Source organism: Rhinoraja longicauda, chromosome 4 (genome assembly GCF_053455715.1).
Source record: "Rhinoraja longicauda isolate Sanriku21f chromosome 4, sRhiLon1.1, whole genome shotgun sequence".
NCBI lineage: Eukaryota > Metazoa > Chordata > Chondrichthyes > Rajiformes > Arhynchobatidae > Rhinoraja > Rhinoraja longicauda.
In genome coordinates, this window is record NC_135956.1 from 19,342,656 (window position 1) to 19,356,491 (window position 13,836).

A 13,836-nucleotide genomic window follows, 5' to 3' on the forward strand; every position below is an offset into this window, starting at 1 on the left:
CTGCCATGTATCCGCCCATTCACACAACCTGTCCAAGTCACCCTGCAGCCTTATTGCATCTTCCTCACAATTCACACTACCCCCCAGCTTAGTATCATCTGCAAATTTGCTAATGGTACTTTTAATCCCTTCATCTACTCGTGAAAATAAACTAAATAAACTAACCTGAACTGAACTGAACTATCATGGCTGACATAAGTACTATCATACTTCACCACTGGGTTCAAGAATAGCTTCTTCCCAACAACCACCAGGCTCTTCAACATCAACTATGAACTATCGGCTGTCTTTGGTTGCACGAAGGATTTTGGGGGGGGGAACAAATATTGGGGTTATTAATTTATTGTCATTCTGTTTATTATATATAATCTATGTGTATTGTGTTTACAGGCTTGTTATGCTGCTGAAGTAAGAATTTAATTGTTCCGTTGTCAGTACATGTAACAATTAAACATTCTTGACTTGTTAAATCAGTTATCCAGTTTAATCGAAATTTAGTCTCAAGAGATAATTAAATTAATTAATTTCATTAATATTGATATGGTATAATCAAATCTTTATAATGTAATAAATAGCTTCTACTAATCGTCTATATGAGGTAAAATCTCACAATTGAATTTCATGTAATGACTGAATCGAGTTTATACTAGTATATCCCAAGAGTGCACAGGAAAAATCAGGCAGCCAACTTTGGAAACAGTCATTTTGTCCATGCTACACACATTCAATAACACGTAAGGAGAGAGGCAACAATGATTCACAACCAACAACCTTCTCACTGGAATGTAGAAGGCAAATGAACAATACATTTAATATGCAAAGTTAAGCTTTTTTTCAGCGCCACAATGTGTCACACTTGCAAAGAGGACACAATTCATAGTTCGAAGATAGACACAAACAGCTGGAGTAACTCAGCGGGACGGGCAGCATCTCTGTATTGTATTGGAGGGAAGGGTCTCGAACCGAAACGTCACCCATTTTTTTATTTGTCATCTGTTTTAAATGTTCAAATACAACTAGTTATCTGTTTTAAATGTTCAGATACAACACGAGAATCAGCTAGCCTATAAGAATAACCCATTCCTTCTCTCCAGAGATGCTGCTTGTCCCGCTGAGTTACTCTAGCTTTTTGTGTCTATCTTCGGTTTAAACCAGCATCTGCAGTTCCTTCTTACACCTGTCAATCTAATCGCAGATTCACGATTTGTATGGTTGCTCTTTGTAGCCAGCCACAGTACTATTGTGTTCCAAGTCAGAAAATGGCAATAAGAGCAGAAGTTTATGCTCATAAAGGCTGCATTTTAAGGTGAGCTCTCCATGAATGCACTGGTACTTTATGGGGTACAGCCACTGTTGACATCTATTTGCATGATCATTCTCTAAGCAGACAGCCTTAAGGATAATGCAGCACTGAAAAGTGATACATGGAACTTTGATCACGTGGCTTCATTCTCTAAAAATATCTTGTTCAGCACATAGGTTGCGTAACACCATACCAAGGATTCCCTCTGTGAACTAAATGGCAATGTCAAACTTCAACAACTCCTACTTCTGCAGTAATGAGAACGAAGATATGACCACATTGGGTTATCAAACATGCCCATTCCTGATAGAAGCCACTCTGTTTGTTAGACACAAAAGATAGGAGACAGGGTTCATATATATAAATTTATATGTCCAGCCATTCACATGATTTGGATGAGGGGATTTAGTTTAGTTTAGATTCAGCATGGAAATAGCCCCTTCGGCTCACTGAGGCCAATCCAACTATCAATAACCCGTTCACACTAGCACTATGTTATCCTATTCTCTCATCCACTCACTTCACTTTATAGGCAATAAACCTGCAAACCCATACATCTTTGGAATGTGGGAGGAAACTAGAGCACCCGGAGGAAACCCATCAGGTCACAGGGAGAATGAGCAAACTCCACACAGACAGCAGTCGAGATCAGGATCTCTGGCACTGTGAGGCAGCGGCTCTACCAACTGTGCCACTGTGTCATCCAGTCACTGAATATAAAGCATGTGTGCATAACAGGCGATTAAGAAGGCAAATGGTATAATAACCTTCTGGCGAGAAGATTTGGATACAGAAGTAGAGATGTCTTGCTGCAATTATACAGGGCCTTGGTGAGACCATGCCTTGAGTATTGTCTGCAGTTCTGATTCTCTTTTATGAGAAAGGATTTTCTTATTAAGGAGGTAGAATAGCAAAATGTTGCCAGAATGATTTTGGGGAAGACAGGATTGATAAATGAAGAGAATACCTCAATTATGCTTATATTTGCTAGTGTTTGGAAGAATGAAAGGCGATCTCATAGAAATCTACAAAATTCCATTCCCCCTGGCTGTTGGATCCAGGTCTGGGTCCAAGAATAAGGATCTATGCAGGATTGGTAAGAGGAGATGTTTGTTCATCCAGAGAATGGTGGAACTGTGGAATTCTTTCCAACAAAATACATTTGAAATCAGGCCTATAAATATATTCAAAAAGGAGTTAGGTATACAAAAGGAAATACAGATGCTGGAATCTTAAGCAACCAACACAAAGTGCTGGTGCAACTCAGTGGGTCAGGCAGCATCTCTGGAGAGCACGGTTAAGCGAGATTTCAAGTCAGGACTCTTCAGTTCAGTTTAGTTTAATTTCATCGTTACGTGTACCGAGGTACAGTGAAAAGCTTTTGTTGGGTGCTAATCAGCCAACGAAAGACAATACATTACATTTGAGCCATTCAGAGTGTACAGATACGTGATGAGGGAATAATGTTTAGTACAAGGTAAAGCCAGTAAAGTCCGATCAAAGATAGTCCAATAGTAGTTCAGGACTGCTCTCTGGTTGTGGTAGCATGATTCAGTTGCCTGATAACAGCTGTGAAGAAACTGTCCCTGAATCTGAAGGTGTGCGTTTTCACACTTCTATCCCTTTTGAGAGGGGAGAAGAGAGAGTGGCCAGCGTGCAACACGTCCATGATTATGTTGCTGGCCTTGCCGAGGCAGAGTAAGGTATAAATTGAAAGGAAGGGAGGTTGAAAGAGAGGTTGGTTTGTGTGATGGTCTGGGCTGCGTACAATTATTCAGACTGATAGTAGCAGGTGGTAGAAAGCTGAAACAGCGATTGGAGCAGGACAAAGCCAAGCAAGTGATAGGTGGACACAGGTATGGGGGTTGATTGGCAGATGGGTGGACAAAGACCAGAGATGAAAAGCTATGAGATGAGGAGAGAAGAGATGTGAGATGTGAAGTCAGGGTAAAGGATGTAGGTAAGGGAAAGCGGGGCAGGTGAGTGAGAGAAATGGCTATACATCCAGGTGGACACAGAGAAGGGGCAGGCGAAGGAAAAGGGTGGAGGGGTGGGGGGGAATTAGGGCTATTAGAGCTTAGGGCTAATGGAATCATGGGGAGAAAGCAGGAACGGGGTATTGATTCTGGATGATCAGCCATGATCGAAGGGCCGAATGGCCTACTCCTGCACCTATTTTCTATGTTCCTATGCTTCTATAGTTCTGAGGGCCAAAGGGATCAAGAGATAGGGGAAGAAATCAGGAATAAGATACTTAATTTGGATGATCAACCATGATAATGTTGAATGGCGGAGCAGGCTCAAGGGGCCTCATCTTCCAATGTTGTATCTTCTATTTGCATTAATTTTAATTGGCTTCATCTATTATAAAATTTCACTACCTTGGATTTGAAGATAAAAACGAATCTCTTTCATTAAAATTCGACACAACCTAATCAGTGCTGGCGGGGGTGGAGATAGAGGCAGATATGATAATGGCTTTTAAGAGGGTTTTAGATAGGCACATGGATGTGCAGGGAATGGAGGGATATGGCTCATTCCTATTCCTGTGCTGTACATCACTCCTGTGATGCTTGTTTAGTTTAGTTTAGTTTATTGTCACATGTACCGAGGTACAGTGAAAAGCTTTTGTTGCATGCTAACCAGTCAGCAGAAAGACAATACATGATTACAATCAAGCTGTCCTCAGTGCACAGATACATGATAAAGGGAATAACATTTAGTGCAAAATAAAGTCCAGTAAAGTCTGATTAAAGATAGTCCAAATATCTCCAATGAGGTAGATAATAGCTCAGGACTGCTCTCTAGTTGTTGGTAAGTTGGTTCGGTTGCCTGATAACAGTTCGATGTTCTAATCTTGGTTATTCTGGAGCTCAGCTTAAAAAAAGCAAAAGCAAATATCCCACTCCTCATTTCATATTATTTCCCTATTCTCTAATATTTTTAGAAGCCTCTCACTCATAGGAGGTGGAACAATTTAAACATTGTTTTGAATTTCTTCTAGGTCTGTTGTTTTCAACAACAGAGGAGTTGCTGGAGAGACACTTCTGGTGAGTTCTTTAAACCCATAAATACTGTTGGATCATTTATTCATGCACAACGTTTTGGGGCAGCTGTGAAGTTTAGTTTGCATTTCTGTCCTTGTGGCGGTAAAATGTAAGGAAGAAAATATTTTAAAAGAGGGTCAAGGGAAGCCCATTGGAAATTTTGCAGAGTAAATGGATGAGCATCTTCAAGATTCAAGATATCTTTATTTGTCATACAAAAAAACAAGTTTGTTTGACGAAATTCAGTCACCCACAGTCCAATAACACAAGCAATAAAACAAGCAAATTACACAACCCCAACCAACACACAAAAAAAAAGAAACATTCATCACAGTGAGTCTCCTCCAGTCCCCTCCTCACTGTGATGGAAGGCCAGAATGTCTTTTCCCTTCCCCTGCCGTCTTCTCCCGCGGTCAGGCCGGTGTCGTTGCAGGCCGCGCCGGACGGTGAAAGGTCCGCAGCGGGCCGACCCAAGCCCCGCGATCCGGGGCGGGCGAACACGCTGCCGCTGCCGCTGCACGTCGGGGCGGTCGTGGCTCCCGACATTGAAGCCCCCGCCCAGCAGAGAAAAATCCCGCGGCCTATTTCAGGCCGCACCGGACGGTGAAATGTCCGCTGCGGGCCGACCCAAGCCCCGCGATCTGGGGCGGGCGAACACGCTGCCGCTGCCGGAGCTCCCGATGTCGGCATCCATGCGGCCCGAGCCTAAGGCGAGTCGCAGCCGCTCCCGCAGCCTCCAAGGACGGCCGGCTCCGCTGATGGTGAGTCCGGTCCGCGGGCTCTGCGAACCAGAGCCCTGGAGGCCACCAGCTCCAGGAGTTGGGCCGATGGCAGGCCGCAGCAGGAACGGAGACCCGACCCAGAAAACAAAGGTCGGGTCTCCGTTCGGAAGGGACACATCTACATTTTTACAGTCCCCCCCTCCCCCCCACATACACACATAGTACACAACCACAAAAACTACAATTAAGACCAAAAAAAACAACAAAACACAAAGACAAACGGACCGCAGGTAAGCCGCAGCTGCTAGGGCAGCACCGCCATTTTGGGTCAACTATATCTTGACAACTATATTAAAATGAGACAAGGGAATGAAACTCCTTCTACTCCATCTGGTCCCATGTCCAACCCATTTACCAACCTGCTAAAAACCACCATTTCAGTGTTTCAACATTATGCTTAGTAATCCAGGAATAGGTTTAGATTTATTATTGTTATGTCTACTGATGTGCAGTGACAATTAGTAGCTTCGTGCTATCGCTGAAGCATACTTTTTTATTAGTAGTAAGACTTGTATTTAAAATTCCCAGCTGTTAGGGTACAATATAAATTCATGTAATTGAAACATAGAAACCAGTTTCCAGTTTCTATTCCGGTAACTTAAATAGAAACATAGAAACATAGAAAATAGGTGCAGGAGTAGGCCATTCGGCCCTTCGTGCCTGCACCGCCATTCAATATGATCATGGCTGATCATCCTAAATCAGTACCCCGTTCCTGCTTTCTCCCCATATCCCTTGATTCCGTTAGTCCCAAGAGCTATACATAACTCTCTCTTGAAAGCATCCAGTGAATTGGCCTCCACTGCCTTCTGTGGCAGAGAATTCCACAGATAAATGCTTTGCTGTCACATCCCAAATGTAGGTAGAAAATGTAAAACTTATTTAATGCTCATTTCCATTAAGGTGCAAATATAACATGGAAAATCGTCCTAATTCTAGAGAACAAATACTTGAAAACTGTGATCATTTTCACAAGAGAATCATCTCATGTATGCTTGTTTTTCTTCCAAACTCAGAGTTGAACCAAGAGTGCTAAACTTGTTCAATTTGAAGCATTGCTCCTGACAACAATTAACTTTTTTTTCCTGCAATGGAATCATGCACATTACTTAACGGTGTCACTTTGTATGACTGGTCTAGACTCCCAGAACATATTGCGCAGCCAACACAGAAGATTTGGAAACAGTCATTTTTCATGTACAGAATATCTTTCCAGAAGCTCCTTTGATGGCAGCTGGGGTCTCAATGGGCGGGTGAGTTCCTCTATTAACAATATAAGCACACAGCATGAGATGAACACATAACGTGTGGAGAAATTCAAAATCCATTAAATGAAAGCAAATGATTCAAGAAGTTCGAGGAGATTTTAATGTAGTTTAGAAAAGATTGTGCGTATTGATACGCGATGCTGATTAGTTGGAGAAGGAAATAATTTGTCAATTACATGATACCTTATCATGTCACTTGAGGCATCATAAAGTATTCTATATGATGAATTACTTTGGAGTTCAATGACATCTGTTACGCAAAACACTAAGCTGAAAGTTGTGCCAGGTAATTGAATGGATTAGTTACCTAGTTTAGTTTACTTTAGAGATACAGAATAGAAACAGGCCCTTCGGCCCGCTGAGTCCATGCCGACCAGCGATACCTGTACACTAGCACTATCCTAGTCAGGATCGGACCCGGGCCTTTGGTACTGTAAAGCAGCAACTCTACCGCTGCGCCACTGTGCTGACCCAAAACTAGCTCTGCCGACCCCCTTTCTCCTGACCATGTGGACATATAACTCCAACTCTGCGCAATTCTAGTTGCAGGGTTTTTTATGTCTGCACATTAATTCATCTATTAAAGTCTTGCATATGTGGTCATTTTGTAGGCCACCAGCGGCGGTGTGGAACCTCAGTAAATTTACTGTGTCTAAGTTAGCGCTTTTACTTTTCATTGTTTCAAAATGTCAACCATTACTAAAACACCAACAAATGGAAGCTTAGATTTGAAAAGATACTTTGGTAAACAGCCTTAATTCCTCAGTTTACACTGATGTTGAATCCCGCCGCAACACAGATCTGGGCTCTGGATGTGGAGAGTATATACTTTATAAACATAGAAAAATAGGTGCAGGAGTAGGCCACTCGGCTGTTCGAGCCAGCACTGCTATTCAATATGATCATGGCTCTTCACCTTTTATGGTGAGGTGTCGGAAGACTGGAAGGAGGCTAATGTTATGCCTCTACTTAAAAAAAAGCCTGGGAACTGTAGTCCAGTAAGTGTAACATCTGTAATAGGAGAGTTACTGGACGGGATAAGAAATACATGCATTGGGAGAAATGGGTTGATTAGAGATAGTCAGCATGGCGGTACGGTGGCGCAGCGGTAGAGTTGCTGCCTTACAGCGTTTGTTGTGCTGGAGACCGGGTTTGATCCCGACTATGGGTGCTGTCTGGACGGAGTTTGTACGTTCTCCTCGTGACTGCGTGGGTTTTCTCCGAGATCTTCGGTTTCCTCCCACACTCCAAAGACATACAATTAGGTACAATTACGTAGGTTGATTGGCTTAGTGTCTGTGTAAATTGTCCCTGGTGTGTGTGGGGTAGTGTTAATGTGCGGGGGTTGCTGGTCGGCGCGGACTCGGTGAGCCGAAGGGCCTGTTCCCGCGCTGTATCTCTAAACTAAACTAAAAATGATATTGTGCATGAAATCATATCTCATAAATTTGATTGAGTTTTTAAAAGAAATAACCAAGAAGTTGATGATTTACGAAGATGTTGCCAGCAATTGAGGGCCTGAGCTAGAGGGAGAGGTTGGGCAGGCTGGAACTTTATTCTTTGGAGCACAGGAGTCTGAGGGGTGATATTATAAAGGTGCATAATATCAGCAGGGAAATAGATAGGATGGATGCACAGAGTCTCTATCCCATGATAGGTGAATCAAGAAATAGAGAGCACAGGTTTATTAAGGTGAGAGGAGAAAGATTTAATAGGAACCTGAGGGGCAACATGTTGAGATGGTGGTGGGTACATGGAATGAGCTGCCAGAGGAGGTATTTGAGGCAGTTATAACAACATATATTGATGCAGCTGGACCATATAAAACGTAAATCTTAGGTAAGATAAGAATGAATTTTTAAATCAAATTAATAAGCACATCTTCATTTCGTGCCTGATACAGAATGCTCCTCTTGAATTACCTGGGTAAGATTGGCCAGCAGACGCCACTGAAGGCAGCGGTAGTCTTCTCCATTGGCTGGGATGTATTTGCCTGCACGGCTTCCCTTGAGAAACCACTTAACTGGATATTATTTAATTACTACCTAACCAATTGTCTTCAAGCTTCTATCTACAGGTTGGTATTCGAGGAGCATGGTTTTGTAGCATTGTGACGTGTGCTGTAATCAGTATTTGAGTGGGTTTATTTATCTAGCAGTTAAATATTAAAGTAAGAATAAAGTTCAAGAAGATTATTAGAATGACATGTCCCAGTTATGAGCAATCATTTGTATTGAATTGTACACAGGTTCTGCTCCACAGGTACTTTTCACCAATACAAAGGAATAATAGACATTTTCAGGTTTTAAGGAGACAGAAATGATTGTGAATGCTGAAATTTGGAACGAAAAGTAAATGGCTGGAAGAACTTGGTTGGTCGAGCAATATCATGATTGAAGCAAAAATGGATGTGTCGATCCTTCCTGCCGAGATGAATGAATGAATGAATGAATGTTTATTGGCCAAGTATGCATATACAAGGAATGTGCCTTGGTGCTCCGCTCAAGGTTCTGCATCAGGACTGGGAGGGTGATGAGTTTGGGAGAGGAAAGATGGTCAGTCTTTAGGGTGGAGGAGGTGGTTGGTTGGTGATAGGTGGAACCAGATTATGGAGAGGAGTGATGGGTAGATGAACCCAGGATGGAGTGGGAAATGGGGGAGGTGAACAAAGAAAAAGGGAACTTATGTAGGAAGGAACTGCAGATACTGGTTTATACCATAGACACAAAAAGCTGGAGTAACTCAGCAGGACAGGCAGCATCTCTGGAGAGAAGGAATGGGTGATGTTTCGGGTTGAGACCCTTCTCTCCAGAACTGCTGCTTGTCCCACTGAGTTACTCCAGCTTTTTGTGTCTATCTTCAGCAAAGGCAACTTGGTGGAGAGGGAGTGGGAAAGGAACACAAGAAGCATAGGTTATCTGAAAATACTGTCTATCTGTCCTGTCTTTCGGGTTGAGACCGGTCCAGAGAAAAGGTCTTGACCCAAACGTCATCTGTCCATTTTCCTCCTCTGATGCTGCCTGAACCGCTGAGTCCATATAACCATATAACTACAGCATGGAAACAGGCCTGTCCGGCCCTACCAGTCCACGCCGACCACTCTCCCTGACCTAGTCTCATCTACCTGCACTCAGACCATAACCCTCTAATCCCCTCTTATCCATATACCTATCCAATTTACTCTTAAATAATAAAATCGAGCCAGCCTCCACCACTTCCACCGGAAGCCCATTCCATACAGCCACCACCCTCTGAGTAAAGAAGTTACCCCTCATGTTACCCCTAAACTTTTGTCCCTCAATTCTGAAGCTATAACAGTATAACAGTATAACAGAACTTTATTTGTCATTCGGTACCAAGGTACCGAACGAAACTACATAGCAGTCATACAAAAAAAGAACACAAGACACATAACCCCAGCACAAACGTCCATCACAGTGACTCCAAACACCCCCTCACTGTGATGGAGGCAACAAAACTTCCACTCTCTTCCCCACGCCCACGGACAGACAGCTCGTCCCCGACCGACCCGCACAGTCCCCGCAAGGGGATGGAAGTCCCCGCGGCCGAGTGACCGAGCCTTGCGCAGCTAAGTCCCGTGGCCGAGCCGCACCGGGCGATGTTAAGTCCCGCGGCCGAGCCGCACCAGCGATGAAAAGTCCCGCGGCCGAGCCGCACCGGGCGATGTTAAGTCCCGCGGCCGAGCCGCACCGGGCGATGTTAAGTCCCGCGGCCGAGCCGCACCGGGCGATGTTAAGTCCCGCGGCCGAGCCGCACCGGGCGATGTTAAGTCCCGCGGCCGAGCCGCACCAGCGATGTAAAGTCCCGCGGCCGAGCCGCACCGGGCGATGTTAGGCTACGCGGCCGAGCTGCACCGGGCACTGTTAAGTCCAGCGGCCAAGCTGCACCGGGCGATGTAAAGTCCAGCGGCCGAGCCGCACCGGGCGATGTTAGGCCCCGCGGCCGAGCCGCACCCCGCGCCGTGAGGAAGAGACCTAAAAGAGAAAAATTTCCCCCACCCCCCACACATACACAACCAAAAAAAATACAAAAACCATCCCAACACTGACACACAACAAAAAAAAAAGGAAAAAAGACGAACAGACTGCTAGCGAGCCGCAGCCGTTAGGCGCCGCCACTTCCGGGTCCCCTTGTTGGAATCTTCCCCACTCTCAAAGGGAAAAGCCTACCCACGTCAACTCTGTCCGTCCCTCTCAAAATTTTAAAAACCTCTATCAAGTCCCCCCTCAACCTTCTACGCTCCAAAGAATAAAGACCCAACCTGTTCAACCTCTCTCTGTAGCCTAAGTGCTGAAACGCAGGCAACATTCTAGTAAATCTCCTCTGTACCCTCTCCATTTTGTCGACATCCTTCCTATAATTTGGCGACCAGAACTGCACACCATACTCCAGATTCGGCCTCACCAATGCCCTGTACAATTTTAACATTACATCCCAACTTCTATACTCGATGCTCTGATTTATAAAGGCATGCATACAAAACGCCTTCTTCACCACCCTATCCACATGAGATTCCACCTTCAGGGAACAATGCACAGTTATTCCCAGATCCCTCTGTTCCACTGCATTCCTCAATTCCCTACCATTCACCCTGTACGTCCTATTTTGATTTGTCCTACCAAAATGCAGCACCTCACACTTATCAGCATTAAACTCCATCTGCCATCTTTCAGCCCACCCTTCCAAAAGGCCCAAGTCTCTCTGTAGACTTTGAAACTCTACTTCATTATTAACTACACCACCTATCTTAGTATCATCTGCATATTTACTAATCCAATTTGCCACACCATCATCCAGATCATTAATATAAATGACAAACAATAGTGGACCCAACACAGATCCTTGGGGTACTCCACTAGACACTGGCCTCCAACCTGACATACAATTGTCAACCATTACCCTCTGGTATCTCCCATTCAGCCATTGTTGAATCCATCTTGCAACCTCACTATTAATACCCAACGATTTAACCTTCTTAATCAACCTTCCATGTGGAACCTTGTCAAATGCCTTACTGAAGTCCATATAGACAACATCCACAGCCTTGCCCTTATCAATTTCCCTGGTAACCTCTTCAAAAAATTCAAGAAGATTAGTCAAACATGACCTTCCAGGCACAAATCCATGTTGACTGTTTCTAATCAGGCCTTATTTATCCAAATAATTATATATATTGTCCCTAAGTATCTTTTCCATTAATTTTCCCACCACAGACGTCAAACTAACAGGTCTATAATTGCTAGGTTTACTTTTAGAACCTTTTTTAAACAAAGGCACAACATGCGCAATGCGCCAATCTTCCGGCACCATCCCCGTTTCTAATGACGTTTGAAATATTTCCGTCATAGCCCCTGCTATTTCTGCACTAACTTCCCTCAATGTCCTAGGGAATATCCTATCAGGACCTGGAGACTTATCCACTTTTATATTTTTCAAAAGTGTCTGTACCTCCTCTTCTTTAATCCTCATAATTTCCATCACTACTCTACTTGTTTCGCTTATCTCACATAATTCAATATCCTTCTCCTCGGTGAATACCGAAGAAAAGAAATTGTTTAATATCTCCCCCATTTCTTCCGGCTCAGCACATAGCTGTCCACTCTGACTCTCTAATGGACCAATTTTATCCCTCACTATCCTTTTGCTATTGACATATCTGTAGAACCCCTTGGGGTTTACTTTTACATTACTTGCCAAAGCAGCCTCATATCTTTTTTTCGCTTTTCTAATTTCCTTCTTAAGATTCCTTTTACATTCTTTATATTCCTCAAGAACCTCATTTACTCCCTGCCGCTTATATTTATTGTATATCTCCCTCTTTTTCCGAACCAAGTGTCCAATTTCCCTGGAAAACCACGGCTCTTTCAAATTATTATTCTTTCCTTTCCACCGAACAGGGACATAAAGACTCTGTACTCTCAAAATTTCACCTTTAAATATCCTCCATTTCTCTATTATATCCTTTTCATAAAACAAAAAGTTCCATTTCACTCCTTTTAAATCCTTTCTCATCTCCTCAAAATTAGCCTTTCTCCAATCCAAAATCTCAACCCTTGGTCCAGATTTGACCTTCTCCATAATGACATTGAAACTAATGGCATTGTGATCACTAGACCCAAAGTGCTCCTCAACACATACCTCCGTCACCTGACCCATCTCATTTCCTAACAGGAGGTCCAACACTGCCCCTTCTCTGGTAGGCACCTCTACGTATTGCTGCAAAAAACTATCCTGCACACATTTTACAAACTCCAAACCATCCAGCCCTTTAACAGAATGTGATTCCCAGTCTATATACGGAAAATTGAAATCACCCACAATCACTACTCTGTGCTTACTACTAATATCTGCTATCTCCTTACATATTTGCTCTTCAATTCTCGTTCCCTATTTGGCGGTCTATAATACACCCCTATAAGTGTTGCTAAACCTTTCTCATTTCTGAGTTCCACCCAAACAGCCTCCCTAATCGAGCCTTCTAGTCTGTCCTGCCAAAGCACTGCTGTGATATCCTCCCTGAAAAGCAATGCAACACCCCCACCTCTTGCCCCTCCGATTCTATCACATCTGAAACAATGAAATCCTGGAATATTTAATTGCCAATCGCAACCCTCCTGCAACCATGTTTCACTGATCGCCACAACATCATACTTCCAGATGTCAATCCAGGCTCTAAGCTCATCCACCTTTCTTACAATGCTCCTAGCATTAAAATATACACATTTAAGGGACTCATCATTTCTTATTCTCAGTTTATTTATTTTCTCTTCTTTCTCTCCTACATATTGGGTCTGAGTGTTTCCCTTTTCTACCTCCTGCCTCACACACTGCCTATTAGCTATCTGTGTTTGAGTCCCTCCCCCCAACCGTACTAGTTTAACGTCTCCGCAATTACCTTAGCAAATCTCCCCGCCAGGATATTGGTTCCCCTCAGGTTCAGATGCAACCCGTCCTTTTTGTACAGGTCATACTTTCCCCAGAAGAGGTCCCAATGATCCAGAAACTTGAAACCCTGCTCCCTGCACCAGTTCCTCAGCCACGTATTTATCCTCCACCTCACTCCATTCCTATTCTCACTATCGCGTGGCACAGGCAGTAAGCCTGAGATTATTGCTTTGGAAGTCCTTTTTTTTTAACTCTCTTCCTAACCCCTTAAATTCTCCTTTCAGGACCTCTTCCCTTATCCTACCTATATTGTTGGTACCTATATGTACCACGACCTCTGGCTCCTCTCCCTCCCCTTTCAGGATATCCTGGACACGCTCAGACACATCCCGGACACCGGCACCAGGGAGGCAAACCACCATCCGGGTCTCCCGACTGCGTCCACAGAATCGCCTATCTGACCCCCTCACTATAGAGTCCCCTATTATTATCGCTCTCCTCTTCCTTTCCCTACCCTTCTGAGCAACAGG

General features: G+C 43.8%; 1 protein-coding gene and 1 long non-coding RNA gene across 8 annotated transcripts in view; one reads left to right on the plus strand and one right to left on the minus strand.

Annotated features, from left to right (window-relative positions):
- Window positions 1-13,836, plus strand: part of abhd3 (abhydrolase domain containing 3, phospholipase) — a 44,833-nt gene that overhangs the window by 24,064 nt on the left and 6,933 nt on the right. For 6 of the 7 annotated variants that reach the window (XM_078397292.1, XM_078397296.1, XM_078397297.1 and 3 more), the window contains 3 exons: window positions 4,308-4,353; window positions 6,273-6,385; window positions 8,304-8,477. In XM_078397292.1, the coding sequence (XP_078253418.1) occupies window positions 4,308-4,353; window positions 6,273-6,385; window positions 8,304-8,477 (333 nt within the window). The remainder of the gene's footprint in view (window positions 1-4,307; window positions 4,354-6,272; window positions 6,386-8,303; window positions 8,478-13,836) is intronic. The other variant, XM_078397298.1, reaches the window with a different exon arrangement.
- The window catches only part of LOC144592620 (uncharacterized), a 34,360-nt gene that overhangs the window by 3,190 nt on the left and 17,334 nt on the right, over window positions 1-13,836 (minus strand). The window lies entirely within an intron of this gene.